We start from the raw sequence: 22,007 nt of genomic DNA on the forward strand, positions 1-22,007 counted from the left end.
AATTTAGGCTTGGAGAATTTTGGGAACCAGCCCACTGCAGCTTATTCCACAAATGTTGGTTTGTACTCCTCCTGAAGTTAGGTTGGCATAGCCCTGAAGACCAATCCTGCCCTCCAGGGCAAGTTAAGACAAGGTTTGAAAATGATCTGGACAGAAATCCGTCAAGTCCAAAGACTGGCTTGCCGAGAGGCTACCAATAAAACTCCCACAAATGCAAAACTGCAGCTGGATACCCATTTAGCAGGTTAAAATGGAGGGGGGAGGGTCTTTAAGTCCCACTAAGGTCAGATTTTTAAAAGTTAAAATATGCATTATTCTCTACCGGATCCGCTTCTCGCCCCATGTTTTCGGAGCCTCGGTACTCACCTGCCTCGATAACCATCACTTCCATCAGAGGGGCAGGAAGAGGTTTCTTTTTCAGTAGCTTCTCTTTCACAAATTGTCGCACCAGAAGCCAAAAGGTCAAGGTGTAAAGGAGCTGTGGGGAAGGAGGAGCAGACAGGTTACAGCCTTTCGGTGGAGACCTGGACCAAAAGAAGCGGGCCTGGCCTCAGGAGGCCGGAAGGTCTGTGAGCTAAAACGGTGAGTGGCATTTCCCCTCAAACAGGGCTTCTCAAAGTGCAGTCCGAGGACTCCTGGGAAACGCCCCCCCCCCCACCCCAAGTCCCTCTTAAGGGTCCCTAAAATCAAAATTATTTGCCAGCCTGGACTGACAAATAATACAATATTAAAATTTATCCACTTATCACCTTTTCATACTTTTTTTCCTTTCTTTTTAATCGTACTGCCTGTACAATTAAAATTCTTGGTAAAAAAAAAATCTCCAATAAAGGATAATTAAAAAAAGGAAAAGTCCTTCATTCTTGTATTTTTGTCATGAAACTGGGTGTCATTTTTTCAGTCATGCACTCCAGCAATTTTCGGGCTGGGGAATTCTGAGCATCGAAGTCCCCGCATCTTAAAGCAGGCTGGCTGGGGAATTCTAGCAGTTGAAGAATGTCAACGGCTTAAAGTTTGCGGAGAGGTTGAGAAACACCAGTAAACACCCCAACTTTGTGCCAAGGCTGCACGAGCCCCCAGGCAGCAGGCAGACCTGCTTTGGAGCCCCACATTCTGGCGAAGCATCGGCTGAGAAAGGCGGCAGGACGAAAAGAAGGACCGAAACCATCCATGCGGGTCGAGCCGGGCTCAGGGGTTGGCCCTACCTTAGCCCCCAGGTCCAGGCAGGGGTACGGAGGCCGCACCAGCCCCAGCTGGTCCAGGGGCATGAAGCCGACCTTGGTGGGCAGCTCGGGCTCGAGGTCCATGCCCCACACATACTGCAGGCTGCAGAGGGCGACGCCGTAGAGAAGGATGAAGGGTGAGCAGAGCATGGCGAAGTGGTGCCGGTTGCGCACGATCCAGATGAGGCACGCCCAGAGCAGCAGCACGAAGGTCAGCCAGCTGTGGTAGGTGATGCTCCACACCTGGAAAGAAGCCCAGAGTGAGCAGGCTCTTTTTATACGTGTGCAACTTTGTGGATTATCAAAAACACAAGAGGATTTGAAAAAAGAAAAGAAAAGAAACAAAAATGATCCAAAAAGAAGAGAGAGAGACGCTAACAGTACAAAAAGCAAAGAAACACAGAAAATAGTGATAGGTTTCTACAGATGTACATTATCCCGGCAACCCTGTACAATTCTCAGGGCTCGGACCAGCCAATCAGAACCGAGCTGGAAGGGACCAAGTCCGACTCCCTGATCAAGGAGGGGGCCCCATACGCCTCCGGGTGGCACTTAGGGTCTCCTGCTCCTCAGGGCACCCAGGAAAGCCCACCGCTTCCCCCCTCCCCTGCACCCCCCCCCTCGCTCACCATCATGGCGATGAGGGCGCAAACGTAGCTCTGCTTCAGGACGACGTGGCCCAAGGAATGAAGCAACTGCATCTTCTCCCGGGGAGGCTTCTGTTTCCGGAGGGCTGCAGAGGAGGGGGCTCTTTTAGAGCAGGGCCCAGACCCCCCCCCCCAGCCTCCCAAATTAAGGGCAAGGAGGGAGGGAGGGAAGGAGGGAGAGCAGCTGAGGGGGAGTCTTTCGCCTCACCTGAGCGATCGGTTTCCTCCATTCCATGCACGGGGAGGTCCTCCGTCACAGAAGCCTCAGAGTCCTGGACCAGCATCGGCTGTAAACGTTGGACAAAGGGGGTGATCAGGAGTCGGGACCATTTAGCAAAGACTGCACTACGATCACTGTTCACCTTCCCATCCCTCCTTATCACCCATCATCCCCTCCCACCTGTGACTGCATGACGGTAACTTTGCCACTTGTATCCTTATGATTTATATGGACTGTTTCCTAGTATGATTTGATGGCTTATTGTACCCTCTGACTATCATTAAGTGTTGGACCTAATGATTCTTGACTCTTGACAAATGTATCTTTTCTTTTATGTCCACTGAGAGCATTTGCACCAAGACAAATTCCTTGTGTGTTTAATCACACTTGGCCTATAAAGAATTCTAATTCTAATTTCTATTCTAATTTCTATTCTAATTTCTATTCTATTCTATTCTATTCTATTCTATTCTATTCTATTCTATTCTATTCTATTCTATTCTATTCTGTCCTATCCTGTCCTATCCTATCCCTTTTCTATTCCATTCCATTCCAGGAAAACCCCAACATCAGCCCAAACTCGGCTGCGTTCCAACCGGCGCTTCTGAGCCCAGAAGCAGCAAGAGACGCATCTGGGAGGTGCCGCCTTCCAGCCCTCTCCGCTCCCTCTTGAAGGGGGCCACGCCGTGATCGGAACCTTCCGTCGGAGAGGCTGCAGTCCCACCCCCCACCGTGTTCCGCTGCTCCGAGGGTCCCAGCCTGCTCTTCGTGCCAGCTGCTTCCTTGTTGGTGCTGAAGGGGATCCAATCCCGCAGCCTCCCTGACCCGACTTGGCACCCGGAGCCAAGTCCTTCGCCTCACCTTGGCATCTTCAGGCAGGTGGTCTTTGTTCTTTGGCCGGTTTTCCAGCTCCAGAAGCTCTGAGGTTGAAGACTCGGAATCCTTCTGTTTTTTCCAACAGTTGGAAAGGGGAGAGTGAGAGGAGAGAGACATTTCCAGTGTGTTAATGCTCCTCGTTCCCCGACTTTCCCGTACCCAAAGTACCCAAAGTCACACAGAGACACTCTGGGCTCACCTGTTCGGAGAAGTGCAACCTTCGGAGCTTCACCAAGGTCGCCAAAACGTAACAGAGCAGCAAGAGGATGCCTGGATTGGCATAGACGGGCCAGGGGTGGTCGACGTCCAGCAGCAGCTTGTTGGTCTGGTTACAGCCAACGGGGAGGAGGATGGCCTTCAGCCCAAACAATCTACAGGGCAGGTGGAGGAAAGCAGCATTCAGACCCTGCTTGCAGATACAACAACTGGAAGCCATCCTGCCGCTCTCCAGCTGCTTCCTTATTCCTCGGGGAGGCCCTAGACCCAACCTTTGGGGCCTTCGAGGTGCAAAGGAAGTAAACGTTTGGAGCCTCATATTAGTAATCCCTATCAAACCATGCACTCTTCTGTGTTCTTCAAGACCAGTTCCGGCACACTGAACTTTCCAGCGGCCTCCATCGGGTACACCAGAAGTCTCCAAACTTGGCAACTTGAAGACTTGTGGACTTCCAACTCCCAGAATTCTCCAGCAAGCAGAGCTTTCTTGCCATCAGAGGTGGGGCCAGGATCAGGAGGGGACTTCACAACCAATGGACATCCCAACCCTCTCCAGCTTTTGGGCATGGGAGGACCTTCTACTTTATGGGGAAAGACTGAACTTCTAGAGCAGAGGTCTCCAACCTTGGCCACTTTAAGACTCGTGGACTTCAACTCCCAGAATTCCTCCTCTGTTCATGTTAGTTCAGGAATTCTGGGAGTTGAAGTTCACAAGTCTTATTGGCCAAGTTTGAAGATCCTTTCTCCAGAAGATCAACATTTGCTCTGGAAGTCCACAAGTTGCTCTAGAAAATCAACATCTACACCAATAAAGAGGTTTCCTCCCATCACCCTGATTTTAAGAAGGATGTTTGAAGAATAGCAGAGTGGACACGCAGGATGAGTCTTGCCGATCTGCAGTACCACCCCACCAGCAAGGAGTCTTCCAGGAACAAAACCCTGGGAATCTACCTCCAGTCTCAGCCCCACCCCTCCACCCCAGGCTGTATCCTTCCAGAGCAATGAAGAGGACAGCCCACTTACCGTGCCCAGAGGCCAGTGGGCGGAAGGGTTTCCTGCATGAAGGGGGTCTGGTAGCCGTACAGGCAAATGAGGTGGCCGCCAGCAAAGATATCCACCATGATGCACAAAGCATTGAAGGCCAGCTGGCTGTTGGAGAAGTGGCAGGCCCACCAGGTCATGAGGCCCACAAACAGCAGGTAGTAGACACTGGAGAAGGCCGAGGGCAAGGTGATCCCTGGGAAGGCAGAGAAGAAGAAGAAGAAGAAGGAGGAGGAGGAGGAGGAGGAGGAGGAGGAGGAGGAGGAGGAGGAGGAGGAGGAGAAGAAGAAGGGTGACTGAGATTTAGAGGCTGCTTGGCATAATCGACCTGCACCAAGGAAGAGAGCATGAGGACTGGGACCTTTTATTTTAAGGCGAGAAATGTTGATCCAACTGCCATGATCTTACTGGTAGTTCTCTAAGGTCTTGGGGTGGCCAAGAGCTTCCAAGCTCCCCCAGGTCTGACTGACTGGCATAGACACGTCAGGCGGCTTCTCTCCTAGAGCCCATCCAAACCTTGTGTTCTCCAGAGGAATTTGGAGCCCCCAATCCAGAGTTAACCCTCCATGCCAGGGGTCTCCAACCGTGGCCACTTTAAGACTGGTGGACTTCAACTCCCAGAATTCCTCAGCCAGCAAAGCTGGGAGTTGAAGTCCACAAGTCTCAAAGTGGCCACGGTTGGAGACCCCTGCTCCATGCTGACGTCAGGAGACGTCTGGGAAACCCTGAAGAAGTCACATCAGCCCTGCCAGAAAAGTGATTCAGCTCCATGTGCCAGATGTGCCAAAAACATTGGGGCAACTGCTGGAATCCTGACACGTGGCCCTCTTTGCTCCTTCAGAGTCCTCACAAACTCTTCTCACCAAGATCTGAACATCCATGAAGCCATCACCCATTTCTGTGGCCCCGGCTGAGACCTTCCCGAGGGGCTGGGCAGCAACTGCATCCTTCCTAGCCAGAGACGGTTTCGCGATCACTGGCCGCCAAGTAGCACCCCAGAAGGAGCCTCCTCTCCCTCTCTGAGAGCGGCTTTCTCGCTACAACAGAAAAGTTTCGCTCTCCGTGGGTTCCTTTCCCTGGGCAATTGGGCATTTCCTGTCCTGGAGGATTTGCTTCCCGTTGGACTGGGGTGGGTGGGTAGGGCTAGCAAGGAGCTCGGCCTTTGTTGTTAGGGCTCAGTTTAAAAGATGGTAAAAGGGAAGCTTCTCATTAACAAGGCAAGAGACCTGGGTTGGGTTCTTCACTAGGGTTGGTCAATATTCTCGAACACATTGCATTGGAGAGAATGTCTACGCCACTTGTAGCTGTTAAGAAGGAGCCCTTAAAGGTTCCAACTAGGTGCAGATACTCAAGAGTAGGAGATTCGTTTTTGAAACAGACAGCTGGGTCATCCCCTCTCCACAGAATCCTCCACACCTACCTGCCAGTGCAATTAACACAACAGCCAAGATCTTTCCAACGGCCATCAAGAGCCCGTGAGCCTTTACCCGGAGCCGAGCAGCCAGCTGTGCCCGTCGCCTTGGCGAGCCTGGGGCCTGAGCGTCAGTCCCCCCGTGGGACTTCGAGTGGCCCTCATCAATGGCTGCTTCTTCCTGAAGGAAAGGGAAAGGTCATAGGAGGTCACTCAACACCTAGGAGAGACTCCAACGCTCTTCCGCGAAGGAGGCCTGGAGCCTAATCTTTGCCAGGGAGAGAAACCAACTTGCTGCTTCTGGGGAGCAGCTTAATGCACCCCGGCAGAATTCTGGAAACGCTGATCAGGTCACTGAGAATTTCCATGGACTGTGGAGGAAGGAGAAAGCGCCAAGTGCTCCGTACTCAAGGGGGGGAGGGTCTCCATATGGGGGAAAGCGTGGAAGCTTGAGTTGCAGAAGGGAAGTACCCTCGCTTCCCTTCAATACGGGCACCCTTCCTTCCTTCCTTCCTTCCTTCCTTTCCTTCCTTTCCTTCCTTTCTATATTTATGTATCTATCTATTTATCTATCAATTTATTTATTTAAGGGGGGGGGCGGGGGAAACGGTCATTACCAGAGGTACAATTTAAAAAAAATAGAATAACACCACTTAGAAAAAACGGAAGCCACCAGCGTTGAAGGGACTGGGCCCCCTCCCAGTTTATAAATCAAGGCCTGGCCAGTTTAAGCTGCTGTTGCCAATCCGGAGGGTTTGACAGTGCAAGGGGAGGGGAGGGGGGGAGAGAGAGAGAGAGAGAGAGAGAGAGAGAGAGAGAGATGTCCAGCTGGTGCTCCCTGATGGACAAGGCCCCTCCCTCCCCCTGACCCGCACCTGGCCCTGTTTATCTCCCACAAGTGCTTTGCCAAGTTCCTTCCGCACAGAACGGCCTGTTTTGACTGGGCTGCCTGGATCGGGTTCCCGACCCCAGCGTGATTTTTTCCAGGGTGGGGGCTCCTGCCCTGCAAAGTTTCTTAGTGGCTCTGCCTCCTTGACCCCCCGCCCCACCAACGGCTCCAAGGCCAGCCCACTCTGCCAAAGATGTCCAGAGCAGAGAAATCCCCTCTTTCTGGGGGGGTTCCAGCCATCACGGCTGGCAACTCCTCCCCCTGCCCCCCAATGGCCAGCAGGGAGGGGAAACAGGAGAGGACATAGGGGAGGAATCCTGCAAGCCGGAGAAAGCCGGAGAAAGCGGGGGACGGAGGCACACATTTCCCCACCCTGCACAGAAGGAGATGCACCCAGCTGGGTTTTCACACGGCTGGTCCTGTTCTATTGCAGACTGTTTTGCAGGCAGCGGAGAGGATTTGGGGGAAGAAGAGGAAAAAGTAGACATTTTAAGTCTTGGTTCGAAGGCTGGGCCAGTTCCACTTGGGCAGAGCTGGAAGTCAGAAGGGCAGATGCCCCCAGAAGAAGCCACCCAGAAGCCGAGGGTGGGCCTTCCCCTGCCTGGACCCACCCATGCAGCTGGGCCCTGCTCCCAGCCAATAGGTCGGGGGGCTGGGGAGGATGAGAGTTGTAGTCCAGCTGCTGGGATGAGCCCAGACTGGGTGGGCAAAGTTGCTTCAGCAGAGAAGAGAGGAAACTTGGAGGGTTGAGCCGATCCACACTAAGCTCACCTGTCCTTGGGGGAGGGGGCATTCGGACGGGCGACTCCAGGTGATGACCTCCCTGACTGGCTGCAAGCGGCTGCAAATGCCAAGGCAGATGGCAGAGACCAGCAGGATGCCCAGGTCGGGGGCTACCAAGCGCACCGAATTGGGGATGTCGTTTAGGTCCAGCCTAGAATGGGGGGAGGAGAGGGAGAGGAGAGGGGGGAGGGAGAGAGAGAGCACAGCGTCTTCAAACAGAGTCACCTGCAGCAGCTGAGCCAGCCTATTGGTTGGACCGTCCCAAAGCAAATAAGGAACCGGAGGGCAAGTCCTGCCCAAGGGGGGATAATCACCAGAGTGAGCACAATGGGGAGCTCCAACCCCCCCTCCCCCGGAAACTTGGTGGGCATCTGTGAAAAGGGGGCTCCCCCCATGCTTTTCGCTCTGCCCTTACCTGGTGACCCCAATGTGCTGAGCCAGAGTTTCCCATGTGCTGCCTGGGAAGACAAGGAGTGCATAAAAAAAAAGACGGAATCAACTACCAGCTCCGACCTCAAGTGCAATTCAAGCACATTCAATTGGCAGCAAATGAATCCACTGAGGATCCGGTTTCTCCCATCCTTAGGCAAAATGAATTGGATCCAACCTTGGGCCGCTTCCACAGTCAAGGGAGAGAGCGGAAGGGCGGAGATAAAAGCTCCCTTCTTTTCTGGGGATCTAAACTCCCTGCAACTATTTTGTTCCAGAACCGAGGATTTTTGAATAATGGCAGAGCAGCCCATACAGTTCTAGATTGACTGAAAACTATCTCAGATGTTCCAAATCTATTAGTAGAGCTGTTTCCCCCGCCTCCCCACCCCACATTTTTAATCAGTTAATAATAAAGTTTGATTATATTCTCATTTTGGCTCTTTAACTTAACCTCTGTTATTACGGTAGGTCAGGTGTAGCTTCTTCCACAGGTATCTAATTGAGGGCCACTGTCTGACCTCTGGAGTCACCACCGTACGTTTCTCCCACCCCACTAGGACCTCTGGCTCTGGCTGGTGGGATTCTGCACCCGTCGAAACCAAGTGGAGCAACTTACGAAGGTCTGAAGTAAACTAAATTGAATTGGTCGCCACACCCCTTAACATCTAGGACGAAGGCCCACCAGTGGCTGCTGAACCGGTTGCTTCTGCTACGTTGGCGAGGCCCTGAATGGACCCAGAGCGAATAAACTGCCAGCCCACTTCCAAACATGGTCATGTGGAGCCAGGGGTTCAGCCCCACTCTCAAAGGGGGGTGGGGAGGAACAGTTTATATAGATTCCCTGCAGATAAAGGAATTTGTTCCATGTATGGAAAGTTGCAGGGGAAGCAAGAGGGGAAAATCATAACATAACATTTCTCATCACTAAGTAACCAAATTTATGTTTTGGGAATATTTTGAATATTGAAGTATGTTTCAAACATAATGGGGCTCGTTTAGCTGGCACAAGGAAGCCCCATTTCTGAAGAACAGTAATGACAAACTTCAGAAGGAATTTTCCACCTGGACGGGGAATTTCAGGACGAAACCAGAGCAATATTTCCAGGTTGTTTGGGGGGGGTGTAGGGGCAGTTCAAATACTAGCATGTGAAGTGAAGAAGGAGGGTCCCCTCCGCAGCGGATCCCGAGGTAAGACGAGATCTCCAGGGGAACAAACAGGACCAGGTCCCAGCCACACCTGGGCTCACACTCCACCTTTCCAAGCTCTGCGTTACAGGATTAAACGCTTGAATTGTACAAAACATCCTTGTCTTTTGCCGAGTGGCTGGAAACAGCCGTCGGGAGAACAAAAGGAAGTGGCAAGAAAAAAGTATTGAGTGGAAGAAAACCAACCCATGGGAAGAGTTAAACATCCCTTCCTTCTCCTGCCCCCTGCCCTTTTTAACCGCTCAATATTCTGTCGGGCACTGAATTCCCATGGCATCATTCTACATTCTTGCTACGACTGTCTTTCGCTCTGCTTGTCATTTCTCTCTGAATCCAGATTCTGTCCAACAGAAATGCAACATGGTACTCACAGTTGCTTCCGAGGAGCTGGTCCAAGCCGGGCACAGTGTAAAGGCATATTTGGAAGACCAAATGAGCGAGAAGGAAAAGGATGCTGGTTCCTAAGATAGCTCGGAGGAGGCGTCCAGTGTGACCTGCAAAGGCCAAATGGGAGTCTTGGGTTGTGCTTTTCAGCCATTCACCTTTGGCTACGGCATGTGGGTCTTACCAGCACAGCTGACAATTATGATGCCCCTGCTCCAGATGTAGCTGAGGTTAAGAGGAGTTAAGAGCAGCTTGGTTAAAGTTACCTAAGAGGTGAGTCCTGACCTGGACTAGCTTGGCCAAAAAGCAACCTTCTTCACCACAGCTGTGAACGTCCTTCAGCCCCTCGCCCCAAATTTCCTAAACTGGCTCCTGTCCAGAGTAGCAAGGCATAAGAACCTCCAGCTGTGAGGATCTCTGTTCTCCATTATCCTAACTTCTGGCCATGCTTGGGGTGGCTCACAAGAGCCAAAGATCAACGATATTCAAGACCCACATGCAAATTGCAACTAGTTTGGGGAAAATGTTGGGGTTATACACTACTTAGCAATAGCTGAGCCTCCTATTGCTCTGCAACAGGCGGTCCTTACTCAGCTTTGCACTTAACTGGTATGGCTGGAAACCTGAGGAACGGGTTGCTTAGCAATGGGAGAGACTCTGCTACTCAGGCTTGGAGGATGGGTCACTGGGGTTCTCTGTTTTTTCTGTTTGCTACAGTCCAGGTCAGGGGGCTCCAACCGTGGCAACTTTAAGCCTGATGGACTTCAACTCCCAGAATTCCCCAGCCAGCAAAGCTAGGTGACATCTTCAGTACCCCGTGCTTAGAGAAACAAGTTGTGTGGGTTAGTTGTGGAATATATAAATTATTCCTTCATTTACATAATTCAACAATGACATTTACAGACCACACAACTGTGCAGTTGCCGTGTGTACCTCTGCCATTACCCCAATACTACACCCGTACTTGACTAAGTCTCATTGAAGAGTACGATTTATTTCGCGGTAGACATGCGGATAGAACTAGCATCAGCAAAACCAGAACCCCAGACACCTTTAAAATTGATGGCATTCTGAGTGGTGGCTCAGAGCCACCATTCAAGGTCCCCCCACTAGAAACCAGGAAGCCCCGAGTTCCAGGCCTGCCTTGGGCTCAAAGCCAGCTAGGTCATTGTGTGTGTCAGCCCAGGAAGAAGACAAGGCACTTCCGAACCTGTCACTCAGAACAACGCAGCGACTTGTCTAGACAGTTCCCAGGAATCAAAGCCGTTGTGAAGGAGTGTGAGCAATGCACACACAAACGAAACAAAACGTTTGAACCAGCGCCAGCTTTCTAATTACATTGCCTTCAATGGGCAGAAGTGGATGCCAGCATGGCTTAACCCGCAGGAGTAGAAGACAAGCTCCAACTTGAAACCCCTCCATGAATAGTTACAAGGAGGCCCGATTCTACGCTTTTCAGGAAAGCTCCAAGACAGGGATCCTTCTCCGAGTTACGTCCTTCTGTTAATCCGCCCGCGGGGCGAGGTCACCGCTGCCTGTTCTGTGGCTGGGGCAGCCGTGTCACCCAACAACACACACTTAATAGGAGGTTGTGTCTGATGGACAATGGAAGTCTGTAACTCTCTCCTGTCCTTGTCGGGTGTTTGACTCAACTCTGAGCAATGCCGTTCGGTGAGCATCATGGGGCAATTTTTTAAAAAAGGCAGTAACTTGATAAAGAGAAATCTTTGTTTTTCATGGCATTTTCCTGAGGACAAACCCTACTTTACTGGTTGGGCAGGTTGAGTTTCTGGCATCGGCATTTAATTTGGTTCAAACCCGGGAAGAGGCTGCCAGTCAGAGTGGGTAATGCTGACTTATACGGACCAATCCCCAAATGTGGGGGGGGAGGGGGGGTGCACCTGGGCTGGATCTTAACTTCCGTTCTCCCCATAATTCCTTCCTTCTAAGCGATTTGCTATTTCCTCTTCTGGGTTGCAAAGAAAGGCCGTCTCCCCCAGCCCCTCCCTGCCCCTCCCTCCCCCGCCCTTTCCTTCCAGCTATTCAGCTGACAATCACCTACCCACCCAACCCCTGTTCAGGTTCATTATTTGGATTAATTATTCCTCCGTCGCTCGGCCACCTCACAGCAGGCAGCCAGGGAAGTGGGGACGATCAAGCGGATTTATCACTTAAACCAACAGCTCCCCTCCCCACCTCAGAGGAGGCAGCTGGGAAGGTCAAGGCAGGAGAGAAAACAAGGAAGGACCCTTCATTCTGACCCCCCTCCGTGGTCCTAGATATATTTGCAGGGGGGGGCTGGGGGGAGGAGGAAAGAATCAAAGCAAAGGCCAGAGAGGTGATTTTTCAACTTAAAACTCTTCATTTTTCGAAGTTATAGCAGCACTGAAAAAAATGACTTACGTTTTTTTTTTTCCCAGACTTACAATCATTGCAGCTTCCCCATGGCCTGTGATCAAAATTCGGCTGCTTGGCAACTGACTCATACTTATGACGGTTGCAGAGTCCTGGGGTTATGGATTCACCCTTTTGCAACCTTCTGACAAAGTCCATGGGGAAGCCAGGTTCACTTACCAACCATATTGCTAACTTAACAAGGGCAGAGAATCATACAAAGGTCGTAAAACGGGGTCAAACTCAGTTAACACCTGTCTTGCTTAGCAACATAAACGTTGGGCTCAATCGTGGTCATAAGTCGAGGACCCCTTGTAAAGGGGCTTCCCAGTTTCACAGGCTTCCCAAACCAGCTTTTCCAGCAATCGGGGAAGGAAAGGATGGGACCAGGGCATCGCTGGGCTTGTGACCTTTGGCTTCCCAAAAGGGCACCAGACATTATTTGTGTTTCGTTGTGGTTCCATCTGCCGCCCGCTCTAAGCCCACCTGATTTCATCCTCAGGCACCACCGGAGAATCCACGCTTAGCCTGATCTGTGCCTCTACTAAAAGTATTTTTGCCTTAATTTACCTAAATGAATACTTTAAAAAAGTAACCCGACAGGAAAGTGTAAGTGTTTAAAGCACAAATACTGTGAACGGGGTTCTTTTTTCTTTTCTTTTTTGTAATCTTAGGTGGAGAGATTATTTTACATGCCGTTTTTAAAAAAGCTAAGATGGGAAAGAGCTTTAAAAAGTGTGGGCACAAAAACAACACTTGCCTTGAAGAGCCGAAACGGGAGCGGAAGAAACAACATGAGCTCATCTCCTGGAGGGCCAAAGGCTTCATGTCCCAGAACTCGGATTATCTCAGGCGGATTTTAAGGGGCCCTAAAATGTCTTTTTAAGTGCAGAGACGCTCGTTCTGAATATATCACATGGCCGGCCGGAAGGCCGTAAAGTTACACAACTGGGGCTTTTGGACGTTGTGGGAGATTGGAATGAACTGGAAGGGAAACAAGAGCCCGGCTGAACTAAAACCCCAACGATCTACGGAAGAGTTTGCGGCAACCTTTCCCTTGAATGGATACTTGCTGGGGTTGTTTGTCCGAACCCTCCTCCGGCAGATCCCCATCCGTCTTGCCTGCCAGCCCCGTGGAAGACAAATATTTGCTCAAGAGGCCTGTTTTCCCTTCCAGCAGGACGGATGATTAAACAAGAGCTGGAAGACAAGAGCTGGCTGCACCCTGGGAGGGCTCCCCACTCGCCTTTTTGCAAGCAAGGCGTCCCGGGGATACAACGGCCTGCAGGATCTGCCAGCTCATGGGAATGCACGCGTGCCTCGCCTGCTCTCCCGAAAGGGGCTTCTGAAAAGCCGGGTGGGGAAAACGCTCCAAGACTCAAGTGGACCAGAAAGTTCCGTGGGGAAAAGGAGGCAGGAGGAAGAGTCTGGGTTTCTATCTCCTGAGGGAAAAAAACCGACAACAGCTCTGCTATAATGAAGCAACGCTGCCTGAACGGGTGCCAAGCAATGTCTGTAATTCTATTTATGTCCGGAGCATTTGGGCAGCGATGGTTGATCTTCAGAAACCCTCAAGTTCTTGTTTTGGCAAAGGGGACCCTTGGGGTGAAGAGGGAGGGAAAGGGTTGAGAAGGGCCGTTCTCCAGATAAAGACAGCACGGGGGTGGAGTGGGGGTGCTCTCTCTGCAGCCTGGACCACCCCTGAGACTTTCGGGGCCTTCACCAACCAGGCCTGCCTTTGCGCTTCAAATATTCCCCCCCCCCTGCCCCCCCCGGCTTTCCTCTTCCCTTTTGCAGGGGGCTAAAAATGAGCCAGTCCAGAAGAGAGAAAACCCGGTGGAGAAGACCCCTCCCTCGACGGTTGCCTTGCGAGGCTGAAATGAGGGAAGCCCCTCTGGGCTCCTGAAGTAAAAGGCAAATGGCCGCCTAGCGATGAGCAGAGAACGAGAATGACGATGAAGCAAAGGGGTTCTTCTCCTTGCTTGGCGTTGGTCAAGCAGGTGTGGCCACTCCCGTAGGGCCACGGCCAGCAAATGGCTCCAGCCCATAATACAAGCCTGCCTGGGCCGGGCAGAGCTCAAAGAATGCCGGCTTTCCAAACAGGAAGGGGTCATTCCAACTCCCTCTGGAAACTGGGGGTGGCCCTTTGCCAGAGCCCAGCCAGGGAGTGGCCACAGTGCCCGGCCGAGGGGATGTCGCCCGCAGACCCCTGGGATGAGCAAGCGGAAGGAAACCGACTCCAAGGGGGAGATGAGGGAGGAAGGGAGGGAGGGCTTGTTCTCTGCTCTGGCTGAGGAAGGGCAGAGTGCGAGTCCAGCGGCTTCTTGCCTGGGCTTTCTCCAGGATGTCTGGAGGGAAACAGATGTGCGCAGCTCCTCCTGGGGTGCACAGTCCTCCCTGGCTGGGTGGCTTGTTAGCCTGCCGAGAGAGGCCAGACTAGAAGCACAACCAGGAGGGCTCACCGTATCCACAGCAAAGGAAATCACTGAATCCCCACCGTTTCCCCCCAAAATAAATACAACGTTAACCTAGAACGTGCGCATTGGGCCAGCCCTCTTCCGAACCACAGGGCCGGAATGCAAACACCAGGAGCGGGGAAAGAGGGAAGGAAACGGGCTTCATTTGCAGAATTATTCCAGGGATGGGCAGGAAGGCTGGTGTGTCCCGAAGGGCCAAAGGGGGGATGCGGCATCCTGGTTTGTGCCCTGAAGGGAGCAACTGGGAGACCGCGGTTCCCTTACCTTGGATGGTGTCCTCCGTGGGGCCCAGGAACCACGGCAGGAGCAGGAGGTAGAGGAGGTAGACCAGCGAGAGGCCATTGAATCGGAAGAGGCAGGCTGTGGAGGCGAGAGAGGGACATGCAGTCAGCGCACAGATCACAGGGATCGCTCAGGATTTCTCAGGGATCTGGGCTTCCCTCCCTTAAGGGGGTCTTGGAAATAAACGGACAGGACCAGGTGGTCTTGGGGGGCAAACTGGAATCCTGGCTTAAAGAGGAAAGGTCCTCGAGGCAAGCGGTGAGGCCCAGCTACTTATCCTGGCGAGCTACTCACTTAGTGACTGTTTGAATTATGACGGACTTCTCACAAGTTCTAACAGCCACCCCCTGCGATCACACAATCACATTTGGGATGTTTGGCAACCGGCTCACATTTGTAACTATTCGGAGCATCCCATGGTTGCAACGTTGTGATACTTAGCGTTTTTTGCTGGTTTCTGGTGCCTACAAAAAACCATCTATTTGGGGAAAATGAGTTCACTTAACAACTGCTGGGTTCACTTAATGACCACCGCAAACAAAACGCTCATAAAATCGGACAGGGTCCCACGTTGACCTGCTTAATGATTGCTGTGACTTATGACCCAAATCCCGGGCTCAATTACAGTCGTAAGTCGAGGCGAGTGCAGCAAGAGAGAAGTTGCCTTCATCCTTCCACTTTGGTGGCAGCCAGAGATTATTGCGGGGAGGGGGGGAGAGTCTAAAGGTTGGAGAAAATGAGGAGGGGACCCCACGCTCAAGAAAGTGACTATTCCACAGCTACCACAGGCTGCCAGGGGAAATCTGGGAGCTAAATTCCATCTGAAAATGGCCAAGTTTGGACAACGCTGCTTTGCGTGTTTCTTGTGGTCCGCTCTTTGAAAGCTGGAGCTTTGCGTCACCCTTCCCGTGATGTCTTCTCCATGTACCAGCGGCCAGCCCCTCACCCCACATCTGGCGAACGAAAGAAGCGCAGCAGCTGAGTGAAGCCCTGGCTCGAACCCCAAGGAACAAAGAAGCGGAGGGAACTTGCAGCAGAGCCATCGCTTCCTTGGGGTGTTCCAGGTTCTCCTGCTGATGTTTTTCCATCGCTCCCCGCAGGCAGAAACCTTGCAGCGGGGGTGGGGGGAAGGGGTGCCTAGCCAGCCAAACAAGCCGTCATTTCCCTGAGTTGCACAAAACAGCTGCAGCTCAGCTATCCAGAGAATCTGGAGGAGACTGGAGAGGGTGCCTTGCCCTGAGGCTGGGGTGCCCAACCACGGCCACTTTTAAGACCCTTGGACTTCATCTCCCAGAATTATCCAGCCAGTAGGTGGAAGTTTGAAGTCCACAGGTCTTGAAAGCTGCCACGGTTGGACAACCTTGCTTTAAAGGTTAAAAGAGCGGATCCTGGACTGGAAGCAACGGGAGCAGGTCTGATGGAACCTAGTGCCCTCCAGATCATTTGGACTCCGGTTTCCATAATCCCCAGCAGCAGCAGATGTGGGGTGTTAGGTCTGATCTGGAGGCCCACAAATAAGGCATCGAAGCAGCTTGTCCTCGGCTCCCGAGGTAGCAGTTCCAGGCGTTTGCAAAACGTGGCAGGGCTTTTGCAACTCCAGAAAAATCTCCCTGAACTGCTCTGCTCTCCTCTTCCCTCCTCGTTCGGTTTTCCTCTGGTAACAGGCCCTCCTGCCCATAATAACCCATCGAGGGGAGGAATGACGTCCTCTCCTTAATCTCTGTGGCAAGAGAATCAATGCGAGGGGAACAAAAACAGCAGCGCAGCTCAGCCAGGGATATTAATGCGCGGCGGTTCATGTTGCAGTGGCTACGCGGCTGTGAATTTCTGGCCCTCAACAGGAACCTTAATTTAGAAATCCACAGCAGAGGTGAAAGCGGAGAAGAGCCAAAGGCAGGATCGCTTGGCACAGCAGGGCAGAGGAAGCCAACCTGCCGGCCGTGGGGAAAAGGCACGTCCCGCTCGGCCACTGGCCTCACCTTCGGCTGGTCAAGACGCCGCGATCTGCTTCTCTTTTAGCAGGACACCTATAATGCCCAACTCCCCCTCCCCAGACCCAACCTTACAGAGCCCTCCTCCCCCAGTTCTCAGTCCCAAGGGGCTCCCTGCCATGACCAGCAAGTGGTGGGATCTGGCCTGGCCAGTTTCCCCTACAGGAGCCCCTTGAAAGGAGAAGCTGTGAGGGAAATTGGGCCGGGACCCTGCTGACCGAGGCCGACTTTCCTGCTTTGGTGGAGGAGACCACTGCAGAATCCCCCCACCCCCCACTGAAAACTGCACCAGGCCCAGGCACCAAAGCACAAAAGTTCATGGGCTCTGCTCCCTTGTCAAGAAGGGGGAGTGTTTTTTTTTGGGGGGGTGGGGGAACCAAGCAGACTAGCCAGGTTTGCCTAACCAAGAGGTCAGTTTGATGCTTAAAGCCAAGCCGAGAAAGGAGGTTGGAGGTGCTGAGGTGCTTTTCTCTTCAAAAGTCTGTGTCTCAAGGGTGAGAAAGAACTTCTGTAAACTTCCATCAGGGAGTCTGAAAACAATCCGCTTCCAGACCAATCCTGCCAGCCTCCCGGCCTCCCGAAAACCTCCAGAACTTAGCCAAATTAAGAGATAAGGCGGGGAGAGGAACAAACAGCTGGACATGCCTCCTTTCTTAGTCATTCTGCTTTCAAACAAGCCTTTCCCTGAATATTTGGTGAACGAAAATATATCCCCAACCCACCTTTGATAATGAGAACATGTTTCCCAAATATGGGCTCTCATTCTTTTTACCATCAGATAGGAAAACTCGCTTTCGATGTTGTAATCTAACTTATCGGTGGTCACTACAAGGCCCAGGTTGGGTTTTTTTCCTCTTTCCACCTCCAAAGCAAAGCCCAGTACGATAACCCTGGTTTAATTCGATGTTTGCTGGCTGGGGAATTCTGGGAGTTGAAGTCCACACATCTTAACGTGGCCAAGTTTGAGAAGCACCGGTTTAATTGCATGCACCCTTTAAAGGTGAGCTATATAACGGTAGTCGAGGAGGTGAAGAGAGAAACACTGTTTTCTGGGGCTCACCATTAAAAGTTAGGCGCATCGTCCTGGCCTTTGGGATCAGCAGCTGCTCTGTTCATACCAACACGGCCCCCCAAACTAGCCAACCACATTTTACTCCACCTTGCGGGGCAAACCCCGTGCAGCTGTGCCACACAATCCAGGCCATTTTAGGCAGGCAGACGGAGTGCGGGAAGGAAGACGCGGCTCTCTCAGGAGTTGCACTTTTTCAGCTATCCAGGTGCCTGCCTGCCTGCCTGCCTGCCTTCGTTTGGCCAAGGCTCTCTGCAAAGGTAAGGGCAGGATCTTTTCGATTAGGGGGAAGAAACAGGAAGGCTGCTTGGGGAAGGTGGCTGAGAAGCGCTTGGGGATTTGGGAAAAGTCATCAATCCTTTGCCGGCTGCAGAGCAAACAAAATGCTGCTTCACGGGTGAAAATGTGCCAAGGAAATGACTGGGCAGCAGGCTGAGAAGGGCAACAGGTAGAACTGGCAGCTGGCTTGCATTTCTTCACCCCTGCAAGCTCCAACTCCGCCCCCCCACCCCCAATGTTAGCTGCCTGGTGGGCCGGATCCATCTCAGCAATAGCAGCCTCAGCTCTAATTTCTGCACCCGCCACGGCCAAGCCGCCTCCCGGCTGGTCTTCCCCCCCTCGTCCTCTGTCCGTTGGGCACCAGGAAGTGCATCTTCCAATCAGCCATGCAGGCGGCTGCAGGAACGCCAGCACCATTTATCACATCTCCCCAGCCAGGGTTCCCCTTCCAAGAAGGTAATTATGCGCAGGCCGAGAGAAGCCAGGCGGAAAACAAAACAGGAGCGACCCAGAGCAGATTCTACGGGTGGGGGAGGCTCTCACCGCCTTCACTTATGCAAAGGGAAAGCGGCTCCCAAGCCAGGCCAGCGATAGCCCTTCCGGCCTAGGGAGGGCTTGGCCCCTTGCACTGCCAGCCTCCCCCAAAGGCCAGGGAATGGGGGTTCCTCCCTCTGCATTGCAGGGCCGACCGCTGACCAGCCAGAATCTGCTCCAGAGCGAATGCCCACGTTACCCTCAGAAAAGTTTCAAAGGAAGCCACACAATGAAATTCAGATATTCTGGACGAAGTCCTTCAGCAATCTGGGCAGAAGTTCCTAGGTTTACCTACCAATCTTTGGGTCTCTTTCCGGGGTTCGGAGTCTGGAAAGAGCCACCGTGGCAGGTGTAGGGTGAAATCAACCACGCCCAACACCCACCCCCTGCTTCTCCCTCCAGCAACAGTGCCTGCCCCTGCTGTTGTGCAGAGAAGGGAAGGGGGCAACGCTCAGCACCTCCCACTGCGAACTCCAGCACGCTCGGCAGGGCCCCAACCCCGATCACGGGCAACGAGGAGAAGTGCGAAGTGTGCTGCAGGGCCTCCGGGTCAGCCTTGCGCAAGCTTGGCGGCAGGACCTCAGCTGCCACCGCAAGACCCACGCTTCTGCTTTATTTTTAGGCAAAAATTGCAGTTTAATTTTGGGAGTGAAAACAATCTGCCCCGTCTTGGAGGAGGAGGAGGAGGAAGTAGAACCAGGATGCAGCCTGGAGAAGGAGGAGCAGGAGGAGCAGGGAAAAGAAAATCCCAGCTGGGATTGTTCTTGGACAGGGCAGCTCCACCTTTTCACAGTCAAGAAGGCCACGCAGACACCGCCCAGGCTCCCCTGCCTCCCGAAAGACCACCTGCACTAATGGCGACGGTAGTCATTTGGGGAGGGGTCCTGCAGGCAAATCCCCTCAGATGTCCCGTGGTCCAGCTCAGAGATGCAAGATACGTAAGGCAGAAGGGTGAGCAAACCTCCTCGTGTCCAGCTGATTGGAATAAGGAGTCAACATCAGAAAAAGGAAGAGAAGGAATCCTGCCCTCCTGGTCACCTGGGGGCGGGTTTGAGTCACCGGAGATAAGCAAGCAAGTTACTTTTGCAACCCTGGCTGAGGCTCAAAGAAAATATTTGTTTTTCTCAATTGTCATCACTTAGGAGGAGTTTTCATTGCCTCCAATTTCATTCACAACAGATTAGCCCCTATTTGGAAACGCTGCATGTCCCAGCAGAGGCAGAAGCCGGGACACCGGGGAATTCGGCTGAAGTTCAAACTATTTACTAAGTCTGCATTACTATTACTATTCATCTTCTCATCCTTCCTTCCACCCACCTCCTCCAACTTATGACTGCATGAATTTAACTTGTTGCTTGTATCCTTATTTTTTTATTGACTGTTTACTAGTGTAATTTGATTTGATCACTTATTATGTTTCCTAGTATGATTTGATTGCTTAGTTGTACCCTCTGATTACTATGAAGTGTTATACCTATGATTCTTGACAAATGTATTTTTTTTCTTTTTATGAACACTGAGCATTTGCACCAAAACGAATTCTTTGTATCACACTTGGCCAATAAAGAATTCTATTCTCTTGCGTCCTGTTCTTTCCCCACGCAGACAGACCCCAAGGAAGAGAATAGCCCCCAAAGGGTGGGGCTCTAGTTACACGGCCCCACGAGCCGCCCTTGTCCAGCAGCTCAAAGGCCTGCAGGCCAGGCCAGCCCAGGGTGCAAAGAGGATTGTGGGGTGGGGGCACTTCAAACAAGCCAGTTCTGCAGACCATTCTCAAATCGAATTCCAGAAGTGCAATGCCCCTCCCCCTCCAGCCTCCTGGAAACCTCAGTTGGCTCACTGCCACAATGCCCCCACCCCATAATCTCCCCCTTGGGGGGGGGGACACCTGCAAAGGCCAAGCCCCGTTCGCCCTTCCTTCCGCCCTTCCTTCAAAAGGTGGTTTCTCCGCATTCTTCAGCTGCCTCTGGGCCCTGCCCGACCCCGGCCGGTTGCAAGTTGTGTGGGGAGGGGGCTTTCCCTTTGTCCCATGTCAGAGAGGTGGACGGAGCCCGTTAGCAAGACAAGGCCAGAAGGAAAAAATATCCCTCCAGCCGGCCGGAGAATTCTGGGAGTTGAGGGCCAAGTTTGGGGACCCCTGGCTTATGGCTACAGCTTCCATTGGGACCCTCCTTCCCAGGGAACTTTCGCCTCCAGGTGATGCCAGAAAACCAGAAAAGAAGTCCTTAGATTCCTGTTTCTCAACTTCCGCAACTCGGAGATGAGTGAACTTCAACTCCCAGAATTCCAGGCTGGCTGGGAAGTCTTGAAGTCCCTCTTGAGTGGCCAAAGCTGAGAAACGGGGCCTCCAACATTAACTCGTTTGTCATTTAATTCAATGACAAAGGAGAAGATGATTACTCAGACACCCCCAGGAAGAGGTTTATCTTCAGAAGAAAGTGCCCAAAATGTATAATCCAAGCGTGCTTCAGAGACCTTGAAAGAACTGTTGGGATGTCTAGAGTTGTTTGAGGGTTGAAAGTAAGATTTGGAGCTGGCAAAGGCCGCCCCCAACCACAGAGAAACCCAGGATGGTTCCCTGCTGGTTTTTCTTAGCTGACTTTCCCTCCAGCCACTGCTGACCTGCTTTTATTTTCGCTGACCTAATTTTTGCCACTGCTGAGCTCACCCAAGTGCTTTCTCAGAACATGTTTCAGACAGATGCGCCTTTTCCTTCTTTCCTTTCCTTTTTTTTTTTTCCAAACAAGAGAAGGAGCCTTCCAAGGCGGAGGGTTGGCTTGGCAGTCCTGCCAACCACATCACTGGGCTGGCCCAGCCGTTCTGATGTGCACGCCCTGGCCCTCGCTTGGAACTGTCATCCAAGAGGTTGGGGGAGAAGTGAGGCTGCCTGAAGAAGGCCCTTCGTGCCAGGGGGACGAAGGAGCACACTTGGCTGTGAGGGAGGGGAGCCAGCTTCCTCGGGTCGGGCGGCGGAGGTTGCAGGCCAAGCCACCTTATTCTAGTGGGCGCAACAGGGCGGCAGAGGTGGCAGAGGCTCACCTGCCAGGAGGAGGAGGAGGAGGGGGAGAAATGATGATTGCTTATGGTTACGTCTGAGAGCAACACTTGCCAAATTTCCTGGACAATTCACATGAAATGACAAGCAAACTTGCAACAGCAAACATTATTAACTACTACAAAGTCAGCGTGATTCTCAGTTTCCTTGGAAAGATACATTTTAGCTTGTTTAAATGCATTTTGTGCTTCCAAGTGAGGGAGGTTCCAACGTTTCCAAGGCCTTTGTCTTGTCAGAGGAAAAGGGAGGCACAAGGAGCCACCAAACCGGCCTCAGCCCCACTTTTCAAGGCATTCCCTCTTGGTCACCGTCTCCATTTCCACACTCTCAAGCCCAGACATCAAAATCACCTGGATTTCCTTGTCTGGGGCAACTGAAAATTGTTTCTGGGTACCAGCTGAGAAACTTATTAGGGTGAAGAACGATGGCTGGGGAATTCTGGGAGTTGAGGTCCACATGTCTTAAGGTTGCTTTAACAGCTCCACACACCGAATCTCTGACGGTGGGAGTGCAGATTAGAAGCAGAGACTGTAGACTACTCACTCATGCAGCCATGGGATCCTAGAGAGAGAAGGTACAGTCTCGTTCCTAAGGGGAA

General features: G+C 52.3%; 1 protein-coding gene and 1 long non-coding RNA gene across 6 annotated transcripts in view; one reads left to right on the plus strand and one right to left on the minus strand.

Annotated features, from left to right (window-relative positions):
- PIEZO1 (piezo type mechanosensitive ion channel component 1 (Er blood group)) overlaps positions 1 to 22,007 on the minus strand; it is a 58,781-nt gene that overhangs the window by 26,987 nt on the left and 9,787 nt on the right. For all 5 annotated transcript variants that reach the window (XM_087940287.1, XM_087940286.1, XM_026719748.2 and 2 more), the window contains exons 2-13: positions 14,464 to 14,559; positions 9,316 to 9,438; positions 7,722 to 7,764; positions 7,295 to 7,457; positions 5,644 to 5,815; positions 4,206 to 4,419; positions 3,166 to 3,337; positions 2,952 to 3,035; positions 2,079 to 2,157; positions 1,853 to 1,956; positions 1,206 to 1,466; positions 367 to 478 (exon numbers count right to left, since the gene is read on the minus strand). In XM_087940287.1, the coding sequence (XP_087796413.1) occupies positions 367 to 478; positions 1,206 to 1,466; positions 1,853 to 1,956; positions 2,079 to 2,157; positions 2,952 to 3,035; positions 3,166 to 3,337; positions 4,206 to 4,419; positions 5,644 to 5,689 (1,072 nt within the window). In that variant the 5' untranslated portion in view covers positions 5,690 to 5,815; positions 7,295 to 7,457; positions 7,722 to 7,764; positions 9,316 to 9,438; positions 14,464 to 14,559. The remainder of the gene's footprint in view (positions 1 to 366; positions 479 to 1,205; positions 1,467 to 1,852; positions 1,957 to 2,078; positions 2,158 to 2,951; positions 3,036 to 3,165; positions 3,338 to 4,205; positions 4,420 to 5,643; positions 5,816 to 7,294; positions 7,458 to 7,721; positions 7,765 to 9,315; positions 9,439 to 14,463; positions 14,560 to 22,007) is intronic.
- Positions 17,815 to 19,931, plus strand: LOC148124864 (uncharacterized). The gene is made up of 2 exons (XR_015744901.1): positions 17,815 to 17,989; positions 19,534 to 19,931. It is a non-coding gene; the product is annotated as an uncharacterized LOC148124864 (long non-coding RNA).

Source organism: Pseudonaja textilis, chromosome 11, assembly GCF_049901715.1.
Source record: "Pseudonaja textilis isolate UNSWEBS1 chromosome 11, rPseTex1.2, whole genome shotgun sequence".
NCBI classification, from domain to species: Eukaryota; Metazoa; Chordata; class Lepidosauria; order Squamata; family Elapidae; genus Pseudonaja; species Pseudonaja textilis.